The sequence below is a fragment of the Pristiophorus japonicus genome, chromosome 5 (genome assembly GCF_044704955.1).
Source record: "Pristiophorus japonicus isolate sPriJap1 chromosome 5, sPriJap1.hap1, whole genome shotgun sequence".
Taxonomy (NCBI): Eukaryota; Metazoa; Chordata; class Chondrichthyes; family Pristiophoridae; genus Pristiophorus; species Pristiophorus japonicus.
This window is the reverse complement of record NC_091981.1, coordinates 261,336,186-261,356,499: the sequence shown is the minus strand read 5'-3', so window position 1 is coordinate 261,356,499 and position 20,314 is coordinate 261,336,186. Positions and strand designations below refer to the sequence as shown.

At 41.6% G+C, this 20,314-nt stretch overlaps 1 protein-coding gene across 7 annotated transcripts in view; it reads left to right on the top strand.

The window, feature by feature from the left end:
• The window catches only part of wdr37 (WD repeat domain 37), a 156,408-nt gene that overhangs the window by 40,560 nt on the left and 95,534 nt on the right, over positions 1–20,314 (top strand). For 2 of the 7 annotated variants that reach the window (XM_070881576.1, XM_070881574.1), the window contains 5 exons: positions 155–251; positions 2,063–2,158; positions 8,208–8,288; positions 9,038–9,102; positions 9,496–9,579. In XM_070881576.1, coding sequence (XP_070737677.1) covers positions 155–251; positions 2,063–2,158; positions 8,208–8,288; positions 9,038–9,102; positions 9,496–9,579 — 423 coding nt within the window. The remainder of the gene's footprint in view (positions 1–154; positions 252–2,062; positions 2,159–8,207; positions 8,289–9,037; positions 9,103–9,495; positions 9,580–20,314) is intronic. The other 5 variants (XM_070881579.1, XM_070881577.1, XM_070881581.1 and 2 more) reach the window with 3 other exon arrangements.

Genomic DNA, 20,314 nt, shown 5'->3' with positions numbered 1-20,314 from the left:
GCAAACAGAACAAAAGACTGTTGACATTCTGATTAATGTGGCGATCCTCCAGTAACAATTTACGTCACTGATCTATAGTGGGAATAATTTAAAAAAAAATATTGCTCTAGTTAATAACCAGCAAGTGACTTGTAAAATTTATTTTTCTCCCTAGGATTCCAAACTGCCACCATCAATTCGGCAAACTTTGCTGGAACTATTTGGACAGATTGAGCGAGAATTTGAAAATTTGTACATTGAAAATTTGGAATGTGAGTATTATCTGTGTACAGGTACCTGAATTACAACAGTCAAGACAATTTAGCCATTTGTTACATGGAAATGAGGAGTCTGACTGTGTTAGTCTTGACAGAAGCTTCAAACCGTTGTTCTGTACTTGTATGATGGGTAAAATGTGATATTCCAATGTGGATCACTGCAATCAATTATAACTGAATACTGTAGAATTCAGTGGTTTGCATTGGCACCCACAGTTTCAAGAGGCTGTAATATTTAAAAACTCAGTGTAGTTAAATGACACATTTTCTGTCTCCACAAAATATTCACTGCAATTGCAGCCAAAACCGGCATCAATTTAGCCTTTGAGAAAGTAGCATTGAGGAGGTAGTCTCATTGAAAATACAACACCGAATAAAGCAGTTCAGCACAACCTGTCCATGTTGGTGTGCCCACCCAGTTTCCATATCCCTTTGTTCTCCTTTCCTTCAACCACCTGTCCAACCTGTTCTTAAATATTGATATGTTCTCTGCTTCCACCGCTATCTCTGGTGATGCAATCCACAGCCCCACAACCCTCTGTGCAAAACAAAGTTTCTCTAGCTCTCTGTTCAAAATATTTAACATTTAATCTTGTGACTAGACCCTTTGTTCTAGATCCCTAAACCACTGGAAACTCTACTATCTACTCTATCCCATCCCGTTATGACTTTAAGCTCATGGATCAAATTAATCCAAAAAACTTCTATGTTCGAATGACAGCAGTCCAATTATTTCAGACTTCCTTCCTATTTATATTTCCTTCTACCAGGCAGCATCCTAGTGAATCTGTGCGTACCCTCTCCATTACCTCAACATGCTTCCTGGCACCCAAAAGTGCACAAACTACTCCCAACTGTGGTCTTACTCAAATTATTTATAGTTTTATCATTACATGTCAATTTTTATATTCTATGCCGCTCTCCATAAACACACTATTCAATTAGTCTTGCACGAATTGAGCTCCACACAAGCAACAGTATAACTGTAATGGAGTGAAGCCAACTTAAAAAAAAAAATTGCAGAATACTTAAGTTTTTAATGCTCTAATGTAAGACGACCAGGAAAGCAAGTTAGCTCTTTTTAAAGCTTTGTTAATTTTCCACTTTTCCTGTTCTGTTAAGATTCGAACTGGAGTGCAGTTCTACAGTTGGCTGCAGGTCGCCTTATAGGCCATGCAAGTGGGTCTTCTCCATATTTGAGCCTCAGCAAACACTGTGGTTAGCAACATGGCCGAGACTGATCCTATCTTCACCTGATAATACATGTGCACTTTCCTGCAGAGGCCAGTGACAGCAATTAGGAATGGGCACCCAGCTGATTTTGCCCCCCCATCCCTTTTAAATAGCCCAAGGTCCTGATGCTAATTCTAACCTTCACCCTCGACAACTGCTATCGAGCTCAGGAGCTAACTTGACAGAGATTGGGGATTGAACCTGGGTATCGCTGACCTATATGGCTTGGTATTATACCAAACAGACTATCATTGCCTGTAATGAGAGTAATCTTAGTTCGATAAATTATATGCCACTTATCCGATAAGATATTCTCATGGTGTGCGTTAAAGCCCTTTTTAACTGATGGAATACAGTAGCACACAACTCATTTTTCTGGTTTAACAATACAGTTTTCTCATTTGTTTCTAGCTTAACTCAATGAAAAAAGTAACTGGATCATAAATACATTTCCTTGAGTTGCTTATAATGAATTTTATTTGTTTAAGGCCTTGTATCTCAATTTACAACATACTTAGCAAAACTAATTGGATTACAATGATTGTGTGCTTTTTTTCCTGCTTACCTTCCAGTGCGAAGAGAAATTGAAACTTTGAATGATCGTCTGACAGCTGAAGGTCAAACAGTGGATGGGGGAGATTTAAGCAAAGGACAATTGAAGGCAAAAGGTTAAGATAATTAAGCTTTTAGTTGTGTTTATGTTAAGCATGGATATATTGGGAATCTAAATATATAAAGTGGTAGAATTTACATTTACTGCCTTTACAAGTTAATGTTTCTAAAGCACAACATGCTGGGTTACAGTTGGAATGTTGCATATAGTTTGAACAACCCATTTTAGAAAGAATATTGGAACCCTGGAAAAAGTCCAGTGTATATTCACTAGGATGATAGCAGCGGTGAGGGGATATAATTATGATGAGAGAACTACAGCTTTTCATTGTGTTTTAAAATTTTTTAAAGAGAGCTCCAATAAACATGTTTGAAGTTCTGAGAGTTTGAAAGAATAAATCGGTAACAAGGAGGACATAAATTTAGGATTAATAGTATAAGTGTAAAGGGAGAGATTAAAGATTGGCTCGGAATTTGTGGTCAACGGCGAAGCATAAGCATTTTCCGCTGGCTCAGAAGTAAGCTTCGCATAAAGATCTCGCGATCTCCGTGTCGAGAATTTGTGGTTTTCCGACATTTAGTTGAAATCGACGGAGGTTAATGGAGATTCTCAGCGCAGAGAATGGGGAGTTCGGAGGCCGGGAGTTCGGAGGCCGAGAAGTCGGGAGGCCACAGAGGTTGGTGAGTCCGGGAGACCACAGAGGTCGGTGAGGTGAGTTGGTAAATATCTCTCTCTCCTCTCTCTCTCCTTTTTAATTAGATTTTAAATGAGATAAGCCTTACTGGAAGGATGGCAGTGCAGCTCAGTCCCGTGGAGTGCACTTCCTGTAGCATGTGGGAAGTGCTGGAAGCTTCGCGCAGCTTAGACAACCATGTGTGCAGGAGGTGTCTCCAGCTTCAACTGCTCGAGCTCCGCGTTTTGGAGTTTGAGCAACGGGTGGAGTCAATACAGTGCATCCGCGAGGCTGAGAGCTACGTGGATAGTACTTTTCAGGAGGTGGTCACCCTGCAGCTTAAAGGCTGCACGCAGAAGGGAAATGGGTGACCACCAGACGTCGTAAGAATGCCAGGCAGATAGCGTAGGAGTCCCCCCGCGAGTCCATCTCGCTTTCAAACCGATAATCACTTCTGAGTATCGGTAAGGACAATGGTGCCTCTGGGCAGTGCAGCCAGAGCCAATTCCAAGGCACCACGGGTGACTCAGCTGCACAGGAGGAGGGACGAAGAATAAAAGAGCCCCAGTGATAGGGGATTCTATAGTTAGGCAGTAGACGTGACTTCCGAATGGTTTGGTGCTTCCCTGGTGCCCGGGTCAAGGATGTCATAGAGCGGACGCAGGGCATCCTGGGGGAAGGATAAACAGCTAGAGGTCGTGGTCCATAGCGGGACCAACGACATAGGTAAAATGAGGGATGAGGTCCTACAGGAAGAATTCAGGGAGCTAGGAAGAAAATTAAAGGGTATGTCCTTAAAGGTAGTAATCTCCGGGTTACTACCAGTGCCACATGCTAATGAGTATAAGAATGGAAGGATAGAGAGGATGAACACATGGCTGGAAAGTTGGTGTAGGAGGGAGGGCTTTAAATTCTTGAGTCATTGGGACTGCTTCTGGGGGAGATGGGACCTGTACAAACTGGACGGGTTGTACCTCCGCAGCGCCGGGACCAATGTCCTCACGGGGAGTTTTGTTAGTACTGTTGGGGAGAGTTTAAACTAGCTTGGCAGGGGGATGGGAACCTGAGAACAAATTCAAAAGGGAAGGAAGTAATGCAGAAATTGGATAGCAAGAATCTAGAAAGTGAATCTGTAAGACAGAGGAAACAAGACTTAGTAAGTATTGAGCAAGGAGGTCTTCCTGTGCTGAATGGTATATACTTTAATGCAAGGAGTATAGCGAATAAGATGGATGAGCTAAGAGCACAGATAGACACTTGGAAGTATGACATTATAGCCATTACAGAAACATGGCTGAAAGAGGGGCAGGTTTGGCAGATCAGTATTCCTAGCTACAGGATTTTTAGACAAGATAGAGAGGGAGGTAAAAAGGGGTGGCGTTGCGGTACTAATTAAAGAAACTATTAGGTGAGGAGGGATGATATGTTAGGGGGATCATCAAATGAGGCCATATGGGTCGAATTGAAAAAATTTTAACTATCCAAATATTGATTGGGACAAATTTAGTGTGAAGGGTATAGAAGGTGCAGAATTTTTGAAATGCATTCAAGAGAACTTTTTTAGTCAGTATGTAGCAAGCCCAACACGAGAGGGGGCGGTTTTGGATTTAGTTTTGGGGAATGAAGCTGGGCAGGTTGAAGGGGTATTTGTGGGAGAGCACTTGGGTGCCAGTGACCATAATTCAGTCAGATTCAAGTTGGTTATGGATAAGGACAAGGATAGGCCTGGAATAAAAGTTCTGAATTGGGGAAAAGCTAATTTTGCTAAGTTAAGGAGTGATTTGGCCTTAGTGGACTAGAAACAGCTATTTGTGGGTAAATCAGTGGGAGGCATTTAAGGAGGAGATCTGGGAGGCTCAGGCCAAACATGTGCCCTTAAAGAAAAAGGTTGGGAATAATTCTTGAGCCCCCTGGATGTCTAGGGACTTACAGGGCAGGATTAAGAAAAAAAGGGACGCTTATGTCATATACCAACGGCTAAGTACTATAGAATCTTTAGAGGAATATAGAAAGTTAAGAGGCAAAATTAAAAAGGATATTAGGAATGCTAAGAGAGAGCACTAGAAATTCTTGGCCAGTAAGATTAAGGAAAACCCAAAGATGTTCTATAAATATATTAAGAGTAAGAGGGTAACTAAAGAAAGGGTAGGGCCTATTAGAGACCATGAGGGTAATCTTTGTGTGGAGGCGGAAGATGTTGGTAAGATTCTTAACGATTACTTTGCATCTGTTTTCACAAAGGAAAGGGGCAATGCAGATACTGTTATCGAGGAGGAGTGTGATATTCTGGATGAAATAAATATAGTAAGAGAGGAAATATTAAGGGGCTTAGCAGCTTTGAAAGTAGATAAGTCCCCAGGCCTGGATGAAATGCATCCCAAGCTGTTGAGTGAAGTAAAAAAAGAAATAGCAGAGGCCTTGACAATCATTTTCCAGTCCTCTTTGAATCTGGGCATGGTGCCGGAGGATTGGAGGACTGCTATTGTAGTACCCTTGTTTAAGAAGAGAGAGGCCTACTTCTGTTCTATTTATGTTCTTATGAAAGGGATAGGCCAAGTAATTACAGGCCTGTCAGTCTAATCTCAGTGGTGGGAAAATTATTGGAAAAAAATCCTGAAAGACAGGATAAATCTACATTTGGAAAGGCAAGGATTAATTAGGGACAGTCAGCACGGATTTGTTAAGGTAAGATTGTGTTTGACTAACCTGATTAAATTTTTTGAGGAGGTAACCAAGGGGGTCGATGAGGGTAGTGCGTACGATGTATATATGGACTTTAGCAAGGCTTTTGATAAGGTCCCACATGATAGACTGATCATGAACGTTAAAGCCCATGGGATACAGGGCAAAGTGGCAAGTTGGATCCAAAGTTGGCTTGGAGGTAGGAAGCAAAGAGTAATGATTGATGTTTTTGTGACTGGAAGGATGTTTCCAGTGGGGTTCCGCAGGGCTCAGTACTTGGGTCCCTTGCTTCTTGTGGTGTATATATATCAACGATTTAGTTTTGAATATAGAGAGCATGATTAAGAAGTTTGCAGACAACACTAAAATTGGCTGTGAGGTTGATAATGAAGAGGAAAGTCATGGGCTGCAGAATGATATCAATCTACTGGTCAGGTAGGCAGAGCAGTGGCATATGGAATTTAATTCAGAGAAGTGTGAGATGATGCACTTTGGGAGGAAAGGCCACTTAATAGTGTAGATGAACAAAGGGACCTTGGAGTGCTTGTCCACAGATCCCTGAAAGTAGCAGGCCAGATGGATAAGGTGATTAAGAAGGCATACGGAATGCTTGCCTTTATTGGCTGAGGCATTGAATACAAGAGCAGGAGTTTATGCTTAAATTGTATAATACTTTGATTAGGCCACAGCTGGAGTACTGCATGCAGTTCTGGTCGCCATATTATAGGAAGGACGTGATTGCACGAGAGAGGGTGTAGAGGAGATTTACTAGGATGCTGCCTGGAATGGAGAATCTTGGTTATGAGGACAGATTGGATCGGCTGGGTTTGTTCTCATTGGAACAGAGGAGGCTGAGAGGAGACCTCATTGAGTTTTATAAAATATTGAGGGACCTGGACATAGTGGATAGTAAGGGCCTATTTCCATTGGTGGAGGTGTCTATTATGAGGGGACGTAGTTTTAAGGTGGTTGGTGGAAGGTTTAGAGAGGGGGGGGCGGGGTCTTCTTTACGAGGAGAGTTATGGGGATCTGGAACTCGCTGCCTGGAAGAATGGTGGATGCAGAAACCCTCACCACTTTTAAGAGATGATTGGATGGGCACTTAAAGTGCCGAAACCTGCAGGGTTACGGACCCAGAGCTGGTAATTGGGATTAGACTGGATGACCTTTTGTTGGACGGCGCAGATATAATGGTAAGTACTGCAGGGAATCGAATACGGCCAAGGTGATCTCCTGGACTAGTTTCGATCGCCTGGATGGGTCAGAGAAGAATTTTTCCCAGATTTTTTTCTCCCAAAATTGGCCTGGGTTTTTATCTGGTTTTTGGCTCTCCTAGGAGATCACATGGCTCCGGTTGGTGTGGAGTGTAGAATGTTCCAATATTTGGGGTGTTGCAGTTGTGTGAGGCGGACTGGTTGGGCTGGGTGCTCTTTGCCTTTCCGTCAGTGTTCATAGGTTTATATGTAACCTTTAGGCTGCTGACCAAGGGCCGTGCGGCTCTTTGTCGGCCGGCGTGGACATGATGAGCCGAAATGGCCTCCTTCTGCGCTGTAAATTTCTATGATGTCAGCAAGCTGTCTAAGCAGCCAATCAAAAATCATAATTCTCTCGGACACTAAACCAGTGAGTGGGTAAGCTCCTAAACGTTTTTAAAATGTTGGAGAAAAACAAAGATTGGGGCTCTCGCATGGGGTAACGGTAAACCAGAAATAAAGATGAACAAACTTTAGTTATAAAATTTCTTAAAAATTTAACTTTTTATTAAAATTTTTGACACGCACAAAATTAAAATTAGTTTTTCAGGGCCATAACATTTGTTTAGCAGTCAATATACTGTTAAAACCCCAGTTACACCTAATCCCTTTAGGTTTAACTTTTAATGGAGTATTTACTGTGGAAGAGCCAAACTTTTCGTCAGTTTCCATGATTTGAGAGATTTCACTGATTGCCGGCTCCGTGGGGGCTGGTGGAGGGGAGGGTGCACAGCACAGCCTGTGCAGGAGCAGTGAATGACAGACTGCAACTTCAGGATTCCCGCATTAGGCTGCGCATGTGCTAAATCTTGGAAGTTGTGATCAGTTTGAAAGGCGGAATGACGGCGAACGCTACCAGTTTTCCGTCATCGGGACCGCAAATTCCGGGCCAATATTTTTTCACAAAGGGTTATTTGATTATGGGATGATTTACAATATGTAGCTATTACAGTTGAGTCAATCATGACATTTAAGAGGGGGGAAAACTAAGATATTGAGGATGAAGGTAACAAACTGGGGAATGGAATTAAAATGCCGATGTGAAGCTGACACCGGCATAGCATGTTATGTAAATGGCAGCTTCTTGTGCTGAAGTTTCCATGATACTGTGCTATTGATTCGTCTGGATTTTATCCATTAAGCTGTGTACAAATACAACTTATGTGCCTTTAAGTTATTACTCTGACCTATATGTATCATTCATATATAGAATATATATCAAACGGGATTATAAAATTCTCAAACTTAATGTTTGAAAAGTGGAATTTAAATCTGAAAATGTAGTGTTGATTGCCCTTCCACTTTATCTAACGTTTACCTAATAGATTATATTTCATTTGACCTGCTGTATTTTATATAGTTGCTGTATCATTTCAACTGAAACAAGGTGATAAATAATATGGAAGTATGTTTTAATTAATAGAGAAGGGCTAAATATGACCTATTAATCACTTGTTCTCTCGAGTGACTGTATTTTTGTTTCTATCCAACAACAGCAATAAACTTGCATTTATACAGCACCTTTAATGTAGAACAACATCCTGAGGCACTTCTCAGGAGAGAAACTAGCATGGAGTGTAAGTGGAAGTTAGAAGAGATGTCCAAGGCATCATATAGGTAAAGTTTGAGCAGGCACTTAAAGGCGGGAGAGAGCTGCAGAGGTTTTAGGCAGGGAGTTCCAGAATGTAGGGCCAAGATAACTGAAAGCTGTGTCGTTAGTGATGGAATGAAGAGATGAGGGGATCAAAAAAATGCCACCATTGAAAGAATAAAGGACTTGGGGCAGACCAGGATAGAGGAGACCACAGAGCTAGATGGGGTGGGAATTAGCACTTTTTTAAAAAAAAACTGTATTTCATATCATTAGTTAATGATGGGAGATGACACTATTCTTCAGTCCCAAGTGAAACAGGATTTTGTTAGACAAATGGGTTTATTGTAATACATTTTTAACTGTTCTTTGTTATGTGCCATGCTTCAATCCAAAAATATTGCAGATTTTTGACATAAGGTTGCACTTGTGATTTCCTCCAACTTTACGACTTTCCCCACATACCTTGATCACTTTTTCTTTTAAGATTTATTCATCCCAGCCCTAACAGTTGGCTGGTACATTTATAAAATTTGTGTTGATTTGCTAGTAATATCATTTGTACCAGTTTTGGGCTCTGTAGGAAAGTTTTTAAAAGGAAATAAGGTACTTTACCTTTCGTTACTTTCCATTAAACTCTTGATAGTCATCTTAGTGAACCAATCCTTAACCAGACCTGTCTGTCTTGCACACATCATTCAGTAGTTGATAAAAGTTCTGTTTGTATTTGTGTAGCCAGCCACAGTACCAGCCAGTTATCTCAAAAACTGAAAACAACTTACAAGGCCTCTACTAGCAAGGTATGTTGTTGATATGTATTCAAGGCATGCAACACAGTTTCTTCCAAAACTGAACATATATAAGTTAATATTCCATCATAACTTACTGCTAAATGATGGCAGCTCTATGCACTAACTTTAAATGGTTTACATTTTATTCTGTTGACCTTTGAGTAAAAGAGTCTTAAAATTAAAAAAGAATACATTCATGAATGGTTGGAATGAAAAATGTTTTGTGACTTTAAAAAAAAAAATGTACTTTAAACTAAAAACATTTGTTCAATGAGGTGACTTTAAATGAATGTGTTGCAAATTGGTTATGGTGGCAAATTGGATTTGGCTATGGTGTAGTCTTTCGCTCGTGTGTTCCCAGCAAGCAACAAACCTCAGTCTTTTCTTCTACTTATGATGTAGCGGTCAAACTCTTTCCCAGGCAAAGCAGTTGGAGCACGCAACTTCAACATGGGAAGTTGGGAGTTGTGGGGTGGAGACTCGTGGGTAATTTGTTTTCTCGTGAATCCATATGCATGTTGCAAGTAATTGGTAACAGTGATGGAATTGTTGCAGCCTGGTGGACTTCGAAATATGGTTTGGAAAATATAACACAAAAATGCTTTTGGTGGTATATTAAAACGTTGGTAACCTTGTGTATGTTTAATGTGTGATTAACAAGAGAATGAACAGATGTGCGTTTGAAGTTATTTTTTAACATGTGTAAAAACAGTAATAAAATATGAGCTTACTAACAAGAAGTTGGGGCATCGGCTGTTTTCAACAGTTTGGGATTAACAGGAGAAGAAACTCCTTTCCGTTTCTTAAACTGTATGGGTTCTGTTCCTATGCTAGAAATATTGGAGTAGGCTAGTAAATCTCCTGCGGTATTGCCCATGTTACATGAAGAGATTGCTGTATATTCCAGATACAAATGAAAGAAGGAAAGTTGGAGACAAATGTAAAAAGGATATTAAAATTCAGGAACTTCAAAAGGAGAATCTTCCGCAAGACAGGAGATTCACAGAATTCTGGACTAAAACCTAAGCTGCTGGGAGATGGACAGAACAGTGACGCGTACTGAGGAAGCCTGAAACATTACAGCATATTATTGACAGCGGTAGAAAGGGAATTCCCATTATAAAAAATATCTTAACCACCTTTATTCTAATGAAAAGAGCTCCAGTTTCTCCATTCTTTTCAGAGCTAAAGCCTCTCATCTTTGGCATTACCTTAGTGAATCTCTTCTTACCCCCCCCCCCCCAACCCACCCAAGGCCTTGATATCCTTCCCAAACTGGACAAAATATTTAATGTGGTCTAACCAATGATTTATATAGGCCTCAGAGTACCTCTTTGCTAAGAGTCCATGTATTTTGTAACCGCTTTATCAACTTGTCATCCCCCTTTCACACATTTGTGTATTTGAACCCCGAAGTGTCTTTTCCCCTACTCCTTTTAAAGTTTTACCATTTAGTGTATATACCCTCTTTTTCCTACTAAAATGTATCACCTCACATTTCATCTGATGGCTATCTTCCCAATTTACTAACCTGTGTATGTCTTCCTGAGGTGGCTTACAGTCTCCTTCACAGTTAAACACATCCCTCATTTTTGTTTCATTGTTATTTGCCTAGATGAAGAAAAGGCCATTTGACCCAAATGAACTCCCAATTTGCATTGCCAAAATGTTTTAAGAGGGCAGTGATGATGTGTTTCATTGCATCAAGCAGTTATATTTATAAACAGCAATGAGGCAGGTTGGTGAAACCTTTCTCTTTTTGTGAGCAGGGAAAGTAACATTTGGAGCAATCATGAGGCCTGTCGCTTCTCAGATCTTCATCCCGAAGGGATGCAGGATGGAATGTGTTCAGTCTGTTTTTGTCATCTATGAGCACTCAGCTATGTGTGGAGTACGGTATATTAGTATGGTACATTCAATGAAGAATTTGCACTGGTCCTTTTATTCTGCTGCAGGTAAAAGTCACAGTTTTCAGGCTTATTCTCTGTGCCCTTCCCCATTCTTCTTATGTTTGTGGGTAGCACCGTTGTAGCTGTCACTAATTATACAGACACTCAATTATTATCTGCTGCTATGGAGAACAGCATAGAGTAGAAGGAGATGATGAGTCCACTGCGATTTGAGGAGTTGGTTACTTTGTGTACTGGTGAGAAAGATGGGATCCTGGAGATAGTGTTGGATCTATGCGGAGATTCAACACCGCCTCCAGTGCACCAGTGCAGCCTTCGGCCGTCTGAGGAAGAGAATGTTTGAAGACCAGGCCCTCAAATCTGCCACCAAGCTCATGGTCTACAGGGCTGTAGTAATACCTGCCCTCCTGTATGGACCTGAGGCATGGACGATGTATAGAGGACACCTCAAGTCGCTGGAGAAATATCACCAACGATGTCTCCGCAAGATCCAGCAAATCCCCTGGGAGGACAGGCATACCAAGATCAGTGTCTGTTCAGGCTAACATCCCAGTATTGAAGCACTGACCACAGTCGATCAGCTTCGCTGGGCAGGCCACATAGTTCGAATGCCAGATACGAGGCTCCCTAAGCAAATGTTTTATACAGAGCTCCTTCATGATAAACGAGCCAAAGGTGGGCAGCAGAAACGTTATAAGGACACCTTCAAAGTCTCCCTGGTAAAGTGCGACATCACCACTGATACGTGGGAGACCCTGGCCGAAGACCACCCGAGGTGGAGAAAGTACATCCGGGAGGGCGTTGAGCTCTTTGAGTCTCAATGCAAAGAGCGTGAAGAGGTCAAGAGCAGGCAGTGGAAGGAGCATGCTGCAAACCAGCCGCACCCACCCCTTTCCTCGACAAATGTCTGTCCCACCTGTGACAGGGTCTGTGGCTCTCGTATTGGGCTGTTCAGCCACCAAAGAACTCACTTTGGGAGTGGAAGCAAGTCTTCCTCGATTCTGAGGGACTGCCTATGATGATGATGATGATGGATCTGTGGATCGTCCAAGTGGTCCTGTTGCTAATGGAGTAGCTTGCTTTGCTTGGTACCTATCTTCGTGCATAGCCAGAGATTTTATGGGGAAAATGGGTCCCAAGCAAAGACTCCCTGGAGCTATGACTCCTAATAGTAATGCTTGAAGCTCAGGAAATTTCGATCACCCTCCAGGTGCGGTGAGTTAAAGCTGATGCAGTTGTATTGAGAGTCACTATTTATGTCGAGGCTTTCATAAATTATGCCTTACTTAGCTCACTTTGAACTGCCATACGTAATGAGTCTGATATAAAGATGCATTCACAAACAATTTTTAAAAACTATGTCTGCATTAATATGATTACTACTGTCGCAAGTTACATTATAAATAAATTGATATTTCATATCAGTCAAAAGAATCTAAATCATCATAAATGCAGCAAAAATATATGTGCATCATAGGAACCCAGCTATAGCTGGGTTTTGCTTAGTAACAGTGTAAGTGTCCTCAATTGTAGTATAGACTTAGCAAAGCTTATAGTTTATATTCAATGCATAATTGAGTAGACTTCCATTATTTAAAGCTTATGTCAAATACCGAGAGCTAAATACTACAGAAAGCCTAGAGTATTAAAAAGGACATTAGGAAAGCAAAGAGAGTGCATGAAAAATTTTTGGCAAGTAAAATCAAGCATAACCCAAAGATGTTTTATAAAAACATAGAGCAAAAGGAAAGAATAGGCTATTAGCAATCATAAAGGTAAACTGTGTGTGGAGGCGGAAGACGTGGGTCTGAACCTTAATGAATATTTGACATCTGTCTTCAGAAAAGAGAGTGACGATGGAAATATTGTAATTGAGGAGGAGGAGTATGGAATATTAGGTGAGATAAACATAGTGAGAAAATATTATGGGGTTTAGCATCTTGGAAAGTAGATAAATCGGCAGGCCCAGATGAAATGTATCCCAAGCTGTTGAGAGAAGCAAGGGAGGAAATAGAGGCTCTGACCATCATTTTCCAATCCTATCTGGCTACAGCCATGCTACTGCTAACATTGTACTGTTGTTTAAAAAGGGAGAAAGGGATAGACCGAGTAGTTACAAGCTAGTCAGCCTAACCTTGATGGTGGGCAAATTATTGTAAAAAATTGTGGAGTATTAATCATCATTTAGAAAGGCACGGATTAATCGAGGACAGTCAGCATGGATTTGTTAAGGGAAGGTCATGTCTGACTAACTTGATTGAATTTTCTAAGGAGGTAACAAGAATGGTCGATGAGGATAGCGTGTTTGATGTAGCCTACATGGATTTTAGCAAGCGTTTTGACAAGGTCCCACATGGCAGATTGCTCAGAAAAGTAAAAGCCCATGGGAAAGTGTCAAGTTGGATCCAAAATTGGCACAGTGGCAGGAAGCAAAGGATAAGGGTTGATGGATGTTTTTGTGACTGGAATACTGTTTCCAGTGGGGTTTCACCGGGCTCAGTACTAGGTCCCTTGCTTTTTGTGGTGTATATCAATGATTTAGACTTCGATGAAGGAAGCATGATTAAGACGTTTGCAGATGATACAAAAATTGACCGTGTGGTTGATAGTGAGCAAGAAGGCTGTAGACTGCAGGAAGATATCAATGGACTGGTTAGGTGGGAAGTTAAGTGGCAATTAGAAGTCAGTTCGGAGAATTGTAAGGTAATGCATTTGGGGAGGGCTAACTAGGAAAGGGAATACATAATACATGGTAGGATACTGAAAAGTGCAGAGGGACGTTGGGGTGCATGTCCACTCATCCCTGAAGGTAGCAGGAGAGTTGCAGCAACAACTTGTATTTATATCGTGCCTTTAACGTAGTGAAACGTCCCAAGACGCTTCACAGGAGTATTATGAGATTAAAAATTTGACACCGAGCCGCATAAGTAGAAATTAGCGCAGGTGACCAAAAGCTGGGTCAAAAAGGTATGTTTTACGGTGCGTCTTGAAGGAGGATAGAAAGGCGGAGAGATTTAAGCAAGGAGTTCCAGAGCCTGGGGCCGAGGCAACAGAAGGCACGGCCACCAATTGTTGAGTGATTATAATCAGGGATGCTCAGGAGGGCAGAATTAGAGGAGCACAGACATCTTGCCGGGGAGGGGGGTGGGGGGATTGGAGGAGACTAGAGATAAGGAGGGGTGAGGCCATGGAGGGATTTGAAAACAAGGATGAGAATTTTGAACTTGAGACGTTGCTTAACCGGGAGCCAATGTAGGTCAGCGAGCACATGGGTGAGCGGGACTTGGTGCGAGTTAGGCAACAGGTAGCCGAGTTTTGGATCACCTAGTTTGAGGAGGGTAGAATGTGGGAGGCCAGCCGGGAGTGTGTTGGAATTGCCAAGTCTAGAGGTAACAACGGCATGGATGAGGGTTTCAGCAGCAGATGAGCTAAGGCAAGGGCAGAGACAGGCGATGTTACGGAAGTGGAAACTGCTCATTTGAGGGTCAAATATGACACCAAGTTTGCGAATAGTCTGGTTCAGCCTCAGATAGAAGTTGGGAAGAGGGATGGAGTCAGAGGCTAGAGAACAGAGTTTGTGGCGGGGACCGAACACAATTAAGAAGGCATACGGAATACTTTCATTTTTTGGTCAAGACACAGAATACAAGAGCAGGAAGGTTATGCGTGAACTGTATAAAACATTAGTTAGGCCATAACTAAAGTACTGCATACAGTTCTGGTCACCACATTACAGGAAAGATGTGATCACACTAGAGAGGGTACAGAGGAGATTTACGAGGATGTTGCCAGGACTGGAGAATTTTAGCTATGAGGAAAGATTGGATCGGCTGCGGTTGTTTTCTTTGGAACAGAGGAGGCTGAGTGGAGACTTAATTGAGATAAAATTATGAGGGGTCTAAATACAATGGCTGGGAAGGACCTATTTCCCTTAGCAGAGGGGTCAATAACCAGGGTGCATAGATTTAAAGTAATTGGTAGAAGGTTTAGAAGGGAGTTGAGGAGAACTTTTTTCACCCAGAGGGTGGTGGGGATCTGGAATTCACTACCAGGCAGCACTCATTTTAACCCTTTGTTTCCTGCCTATCAACCAGCTTTCTACCATAGAAACATAGAAATTAGGTGCAGGAGTAGGCCATTCGGCCCTTCGAACCTGCACTGCCATTCAATAAGATCATGGCTGATCATTCAACCTCAGTACCCCTTTCCTGCTTTCTTTCCATACCCCTTGTTCCCTTTGACCGTAAGGGCCATATCTAACTCCCTTTTGAATATATCTAATGAACTGGCCTCAACAACTTTCTGTGGTAGAGAATTCCACAGGTTAACCAGTGGAGAAGAAGTTTCTCCGCATCTCGGTCCTAAATGGCTTACCCCTTATTCTTAGACTGTGACCCCTGGTTCTGGATCTCCCCAGCAACGGGAACATTCTTCCTGCCTCTAACCTGTCCAATCCCGTCAGACTTTTATGTGTTTCTATGAGATCCCCTCTCATTCTTTTGCTGCTATAATTCTGTTTAAACCATATGCTTCCATTTTTATAATTAACTTTCTGTGAGACACTTTATGAATGTCTTTCTGAAAATCCGTCTACACTACATGTGCTGCATTCTGTTTATCCAATTGGTCACTTCTTTGAAAAACTCCATTAAATTTGTCAAATACAATTTACCTTTAACACAACGACGCTTGGTTATCTCATGCCATTTCTAAATGCATCTCTTTATTCTGCAGTCCCTTTGCTCATGGATGTCTTACCTTACTATTGGTTGCTGTTTTGATCTTTTTTGGATGTCTTCCTGTGGTTAGAAACACTGAGGCAGAAAGATGTTCTTTGAAACAAATGGAGAAAGCCAAAAAGGGGAGATAAAAAAGAGAGGGTAAAAAGTGTTTGATTTCTATTTAAAAATTAGTTGTACGTTGAGATAGGCCAATGCAGGAGTGGATCTTATGGACTCCTATTGATCCAATTTTGTTTTCATTAATAATACCTGACATCTTCTTGACTTCTTTCTGCACTACATATTGTTACCACACAGTGGTAGTGTTCTGTTTGTGTTTTCCTTGTCTCCTCCATACCATCTTAACTTCTATTTATTGATGAAAGAAATTCTTTGACAACTGCCCAATTCCCGTTTTGCATCATCTGTGGACCACCAACTAATACCTCATGATATTTGCAACAGTAAACAAAAATGGTCGTCAGGTGTTCAGGTTCTTCCAGTTTTTGAATGATGCAGTTTTTGTTTTCTTTACCTGACTAGCTTTTTCTGTAATTGTGTGGTTTTATTGAATGTGATAAATGAGGCACATGCAAAACATGAATATTAACAAAAGTAGGCATCATTGCTTGCGAAACTCAGTGGTTAAAATATGGAACTTGTTGCCACATGGAGTAGTTGAGGTAAATAGCATAGCTACATTTAAAGGGATGCTAGATAAGTACATGAGGGAGAAAGGAATAGAAGGACATATTGATAGGGTTAGATGAAGTGCGGGAGGAGGCTCCTGTGGAGCATTAACAGCATAGACCAGTTTGGCCAAATGGCCTGTTTCTGTGCTGTAAATTCGAAGTAAATTGCTGCTGTGAGGTTGACGCTCCTAGTAGTTGACTGCACGATTATCCAGATTAATGTTTCCTGTGACCTGTGCTGCTGCTCTTATTTTATGAATCTGAAGATCATAGAAAATAGGTGCAGGAGTAGGCCATTCGGCCCTTTCGAGCCTGCACCGTCATTCAATGAGTTCATGGCTGAACATGCAACTTCAGTACCCCATTCCTGCTTTCTCGCCATACCCCTTGATCCTCGTAGTAAGGACTACATCTAACTCCTTTTTGAATATATTTAGTGAATTGGCCACAACAACTTTCTGTGGTAGAGAATTCCACAGGTTCACCACTCTCTGGGTGAAGAAGTTTCTCCTCATCTCGGTCCTAAATGGCTTACCTCTTATCCTTAGACTGTGACCCCTGGTTCTGGACTTCACCAACATTGGGAACGTTCTTCTTGCATCTAACCTGTCTAAACCCGTCAGAATTTTAAATGTTTCTATGAGATCCCCTCTCATTCTTCTGAACTCCAGTGAATACAAGCTCAGTTGATCCAGTCTTTCTTGATATGTCAGTCCCGCCATCCCGGGAATCAGTCTGGTGAACCTTCGCTGCACTCTCTCAATAGCAAGAATGTCCTTCCTCAAGTTAGGAGACCAAAACTGAACACAATACTCCAGGTGTGGCCTCACCAAGGCCCTGTACAACTGTAGTAACACCTCCCTGCCCCTGTACTCCAATTCCCTCGCTATGAAGGCCAACATGCCATTTGCTTTCTTAACCGCCTGCTGGACCTACATGCCAACCTTCAATGACTGATGTACCATGACACCCAGGTCTCGTTGCACCTCCCCTTTTCCTAATCTGTCACCATTCAGATAATAGTCTGTCTCTCTGTTTTTACCACCAAAGTGGATAACCTCACATTTATCCACATTATACTTCATCTACCATGCATTTGCCCACTCACCTAACCTATCCAAGTCACTCTGCAGCCTCATAGTAACCTCCTCGCAGCTCACACTACCACCCAACTTAGTGTCATCTGCAAATTTGAAGATACTACATTTAATCCACTCGTCTAAATCATTAATGTACAATGTAAACATTTGGATCCCCAGCACAGAATCTTGTGGTACCCCACTAGTCACTGCCTGCCATTCTGAAAAGTACCCATTTACTCCTACTCTTTGCTTCCTGTCTGACAACCAGTTCTCAATCCATGTCAGCACACTACCCCCAATCCCATGTGCTTTAATTTTGCACATTAATCCCTTGTCGAAAGCCTTCTGAAAGTCCAAATACACCACATCAACTGGTTCTCCCTTGACCACTCTACTGGAAACATCCTCAAAAAAATTCCAGAAGATTTGTCAAGCATGGTGAGAAAGCAGGAATGGGGTACTGAAGTTGCATGTTCAGCCATGAACTCATTGAATGGCGGTGCAGGCTAGAAGGGCCGAATGGCCTACTCCTGCATCTATTTTCTATGTTTCTATGATTTCCCTTTCAAAAATCCATGCTGACTTGGACCTATCATGTCACCTCTTTCCAACTGCGCTGCTATGACATCCTTAATAATTGATTCCATCATTTTACCCACTGCTGATGTCAGGCTGACCGGTCTATAATTCCCTGTTTTCTCTCTCCCTCCTTTTTTTTAAAAAGTGGGGTTACATTGGCTACCCTCCACTCCATAGGAACTGATCCACACTCCCTGGAATGTTGGAAAATGACCGTCAATGCATCAGCTATTTCCAAGGCCACCTCCTTAAGTACTCTGGGATGCAGACTATCAGGCCCTGGGGATTTATCGGCCTTCAATTCCATCAATTTCCCCAACACAATTTCCCGACTAATTAGGATTTCCCTCAGTTCCTTCTTCTTACTCGACCCCCTGACCCCTTTTATATCCGGAAGGTTGTTTGTGTCCTCCTTAGTGAATACCGAACCAAAGTACTTGTTCAATTGGTCTGCCATTTCTTTGTTCCCTGTTATGACTTCCCCTGATTCTGACTGCAGGGGACCTACGTTTGTCTTTACTAACCTTTTTCTCTTTACATATCTATAGAAGTTTTTGCAGTCCGTCTTAATGTTCCCTGCAAGCTTCCTCTCGTACTCTATTTTCCCTGCCCTAATCAAACCCTTTGTCCTCCTCTGCTGAGTTCTAATTTTCTCCCAGTCCCCGGGTTCGCTGCTATTTCTGGCCAATTTATATGCCACTTCCTTGGCTTTAATACCATCCCTGATTTGCCTTGATAACCACAGTTGAGCCACCTTCCCTTTTTTATTTTTACATCAGACAGGGATGTACAATTGTTGTAGTTCATCCATGCGGTCTCCAAATGTCTGCCATTACCCATCCACTGTCGGCTCTTGGCTCAGTGGTAGCAGACGTAGCTGCATTGTCGGAGTGCCGACTTTCAGATGAGATGTTAAACTGCCCCCTCAACTGGGTGTAAAACATTCCATGGCACTATTTGAAAAAGAGCAGGGGAGTTCTCACAGGTGTACTATCCAATATTTATTCCTCCAGCAACATCACTTTTTAAAAAAAGAACAAAAACATTTTAGATAATTTATCCCATTGTTGTTTATTCAACCTTGCGCTCAAATTGGCTGCTGTATTTCCTGACATTACAACAGTGACTACAATTCAAACGTACTTTTTTTGGCAGTGATGTGCTTTGGGACGTCCTGAAGTTCTGTAATGCACGACATAAATGCAAGTTTCTTCTTTCTATGAATGTATACACTAGGTCCATAATACATTTTTGAGAGATCCCTGAATACAATATACTTTTACAGTACCCAAATCCATTTTAATTTATTCATCCAGAGTAATTATTATCTTCAAGGGTTTAGCTTAATGGTTTACACAAAGGAGCCAACAAAAATCAGGATCTGAGGAGTTTTTTGGATATTGTAAAATGGAGCCAGTCAGTATGCTACCAAAAAATGACACATAGCATCAAACAACATTTGAATACAGGTATAATATCTCAAATCCGAAAACCTCGGGACCGTGACCGTGCCGGTTTTTGGATTTTTCCAGATTTCAGATAAAATAAAGAGCGTACGTACCAAGACAAACAAAGTACTAATGGTGGCGTGGGTCAGGCCGGGTCGAGGGTCATTTGGCAAGGCTTGAACCGATCGTACTCCATTTAAAACATAGCGGCAAAACTGATAACTAGTTCGGCTTGCTGGTTTTTGGACAATAACTCCGGATTTTATTTTACTGAATATCAAATGGGATTTTCTCAAAAATGGTTTTCGGACAATTCCAATTTTCGAACAGCCGGATTTGAGATGTTGTACCTGTACTGATTATGGGTTGTGTTTTTCAGCTAATTGCAATTTGCTAATTTGTATACAGATCTTCGGAATGGTTTGTTGATCACTTCAGAGGTAATAATTGAACAGGTGAAGTTCCATTTCCCTGCACTAATTACCAATCATTTCCTTTTCTAACACTAAACCCATAAACTACTGCATTTGTAAGATATTTTGTTGAATTCTGATAAGGGAATGCTTGGAGTTCTTCTTGAAGTCTTTTTGGTCAAAATTGTCATTGAATGCAATAATTGCATGACTTTATCCACATTGTATTCTGAACAGCTGCATAAATTATTGGATCAGAGAGGAGCAGTGAATGGGGGAAGTGTTTCCTTTTACCAACACCATCAATTATAAAATGGACTCTCATATCATCAATATTTTATTGCACTTTCCAACAACTGTCACATCAGAAATTCTA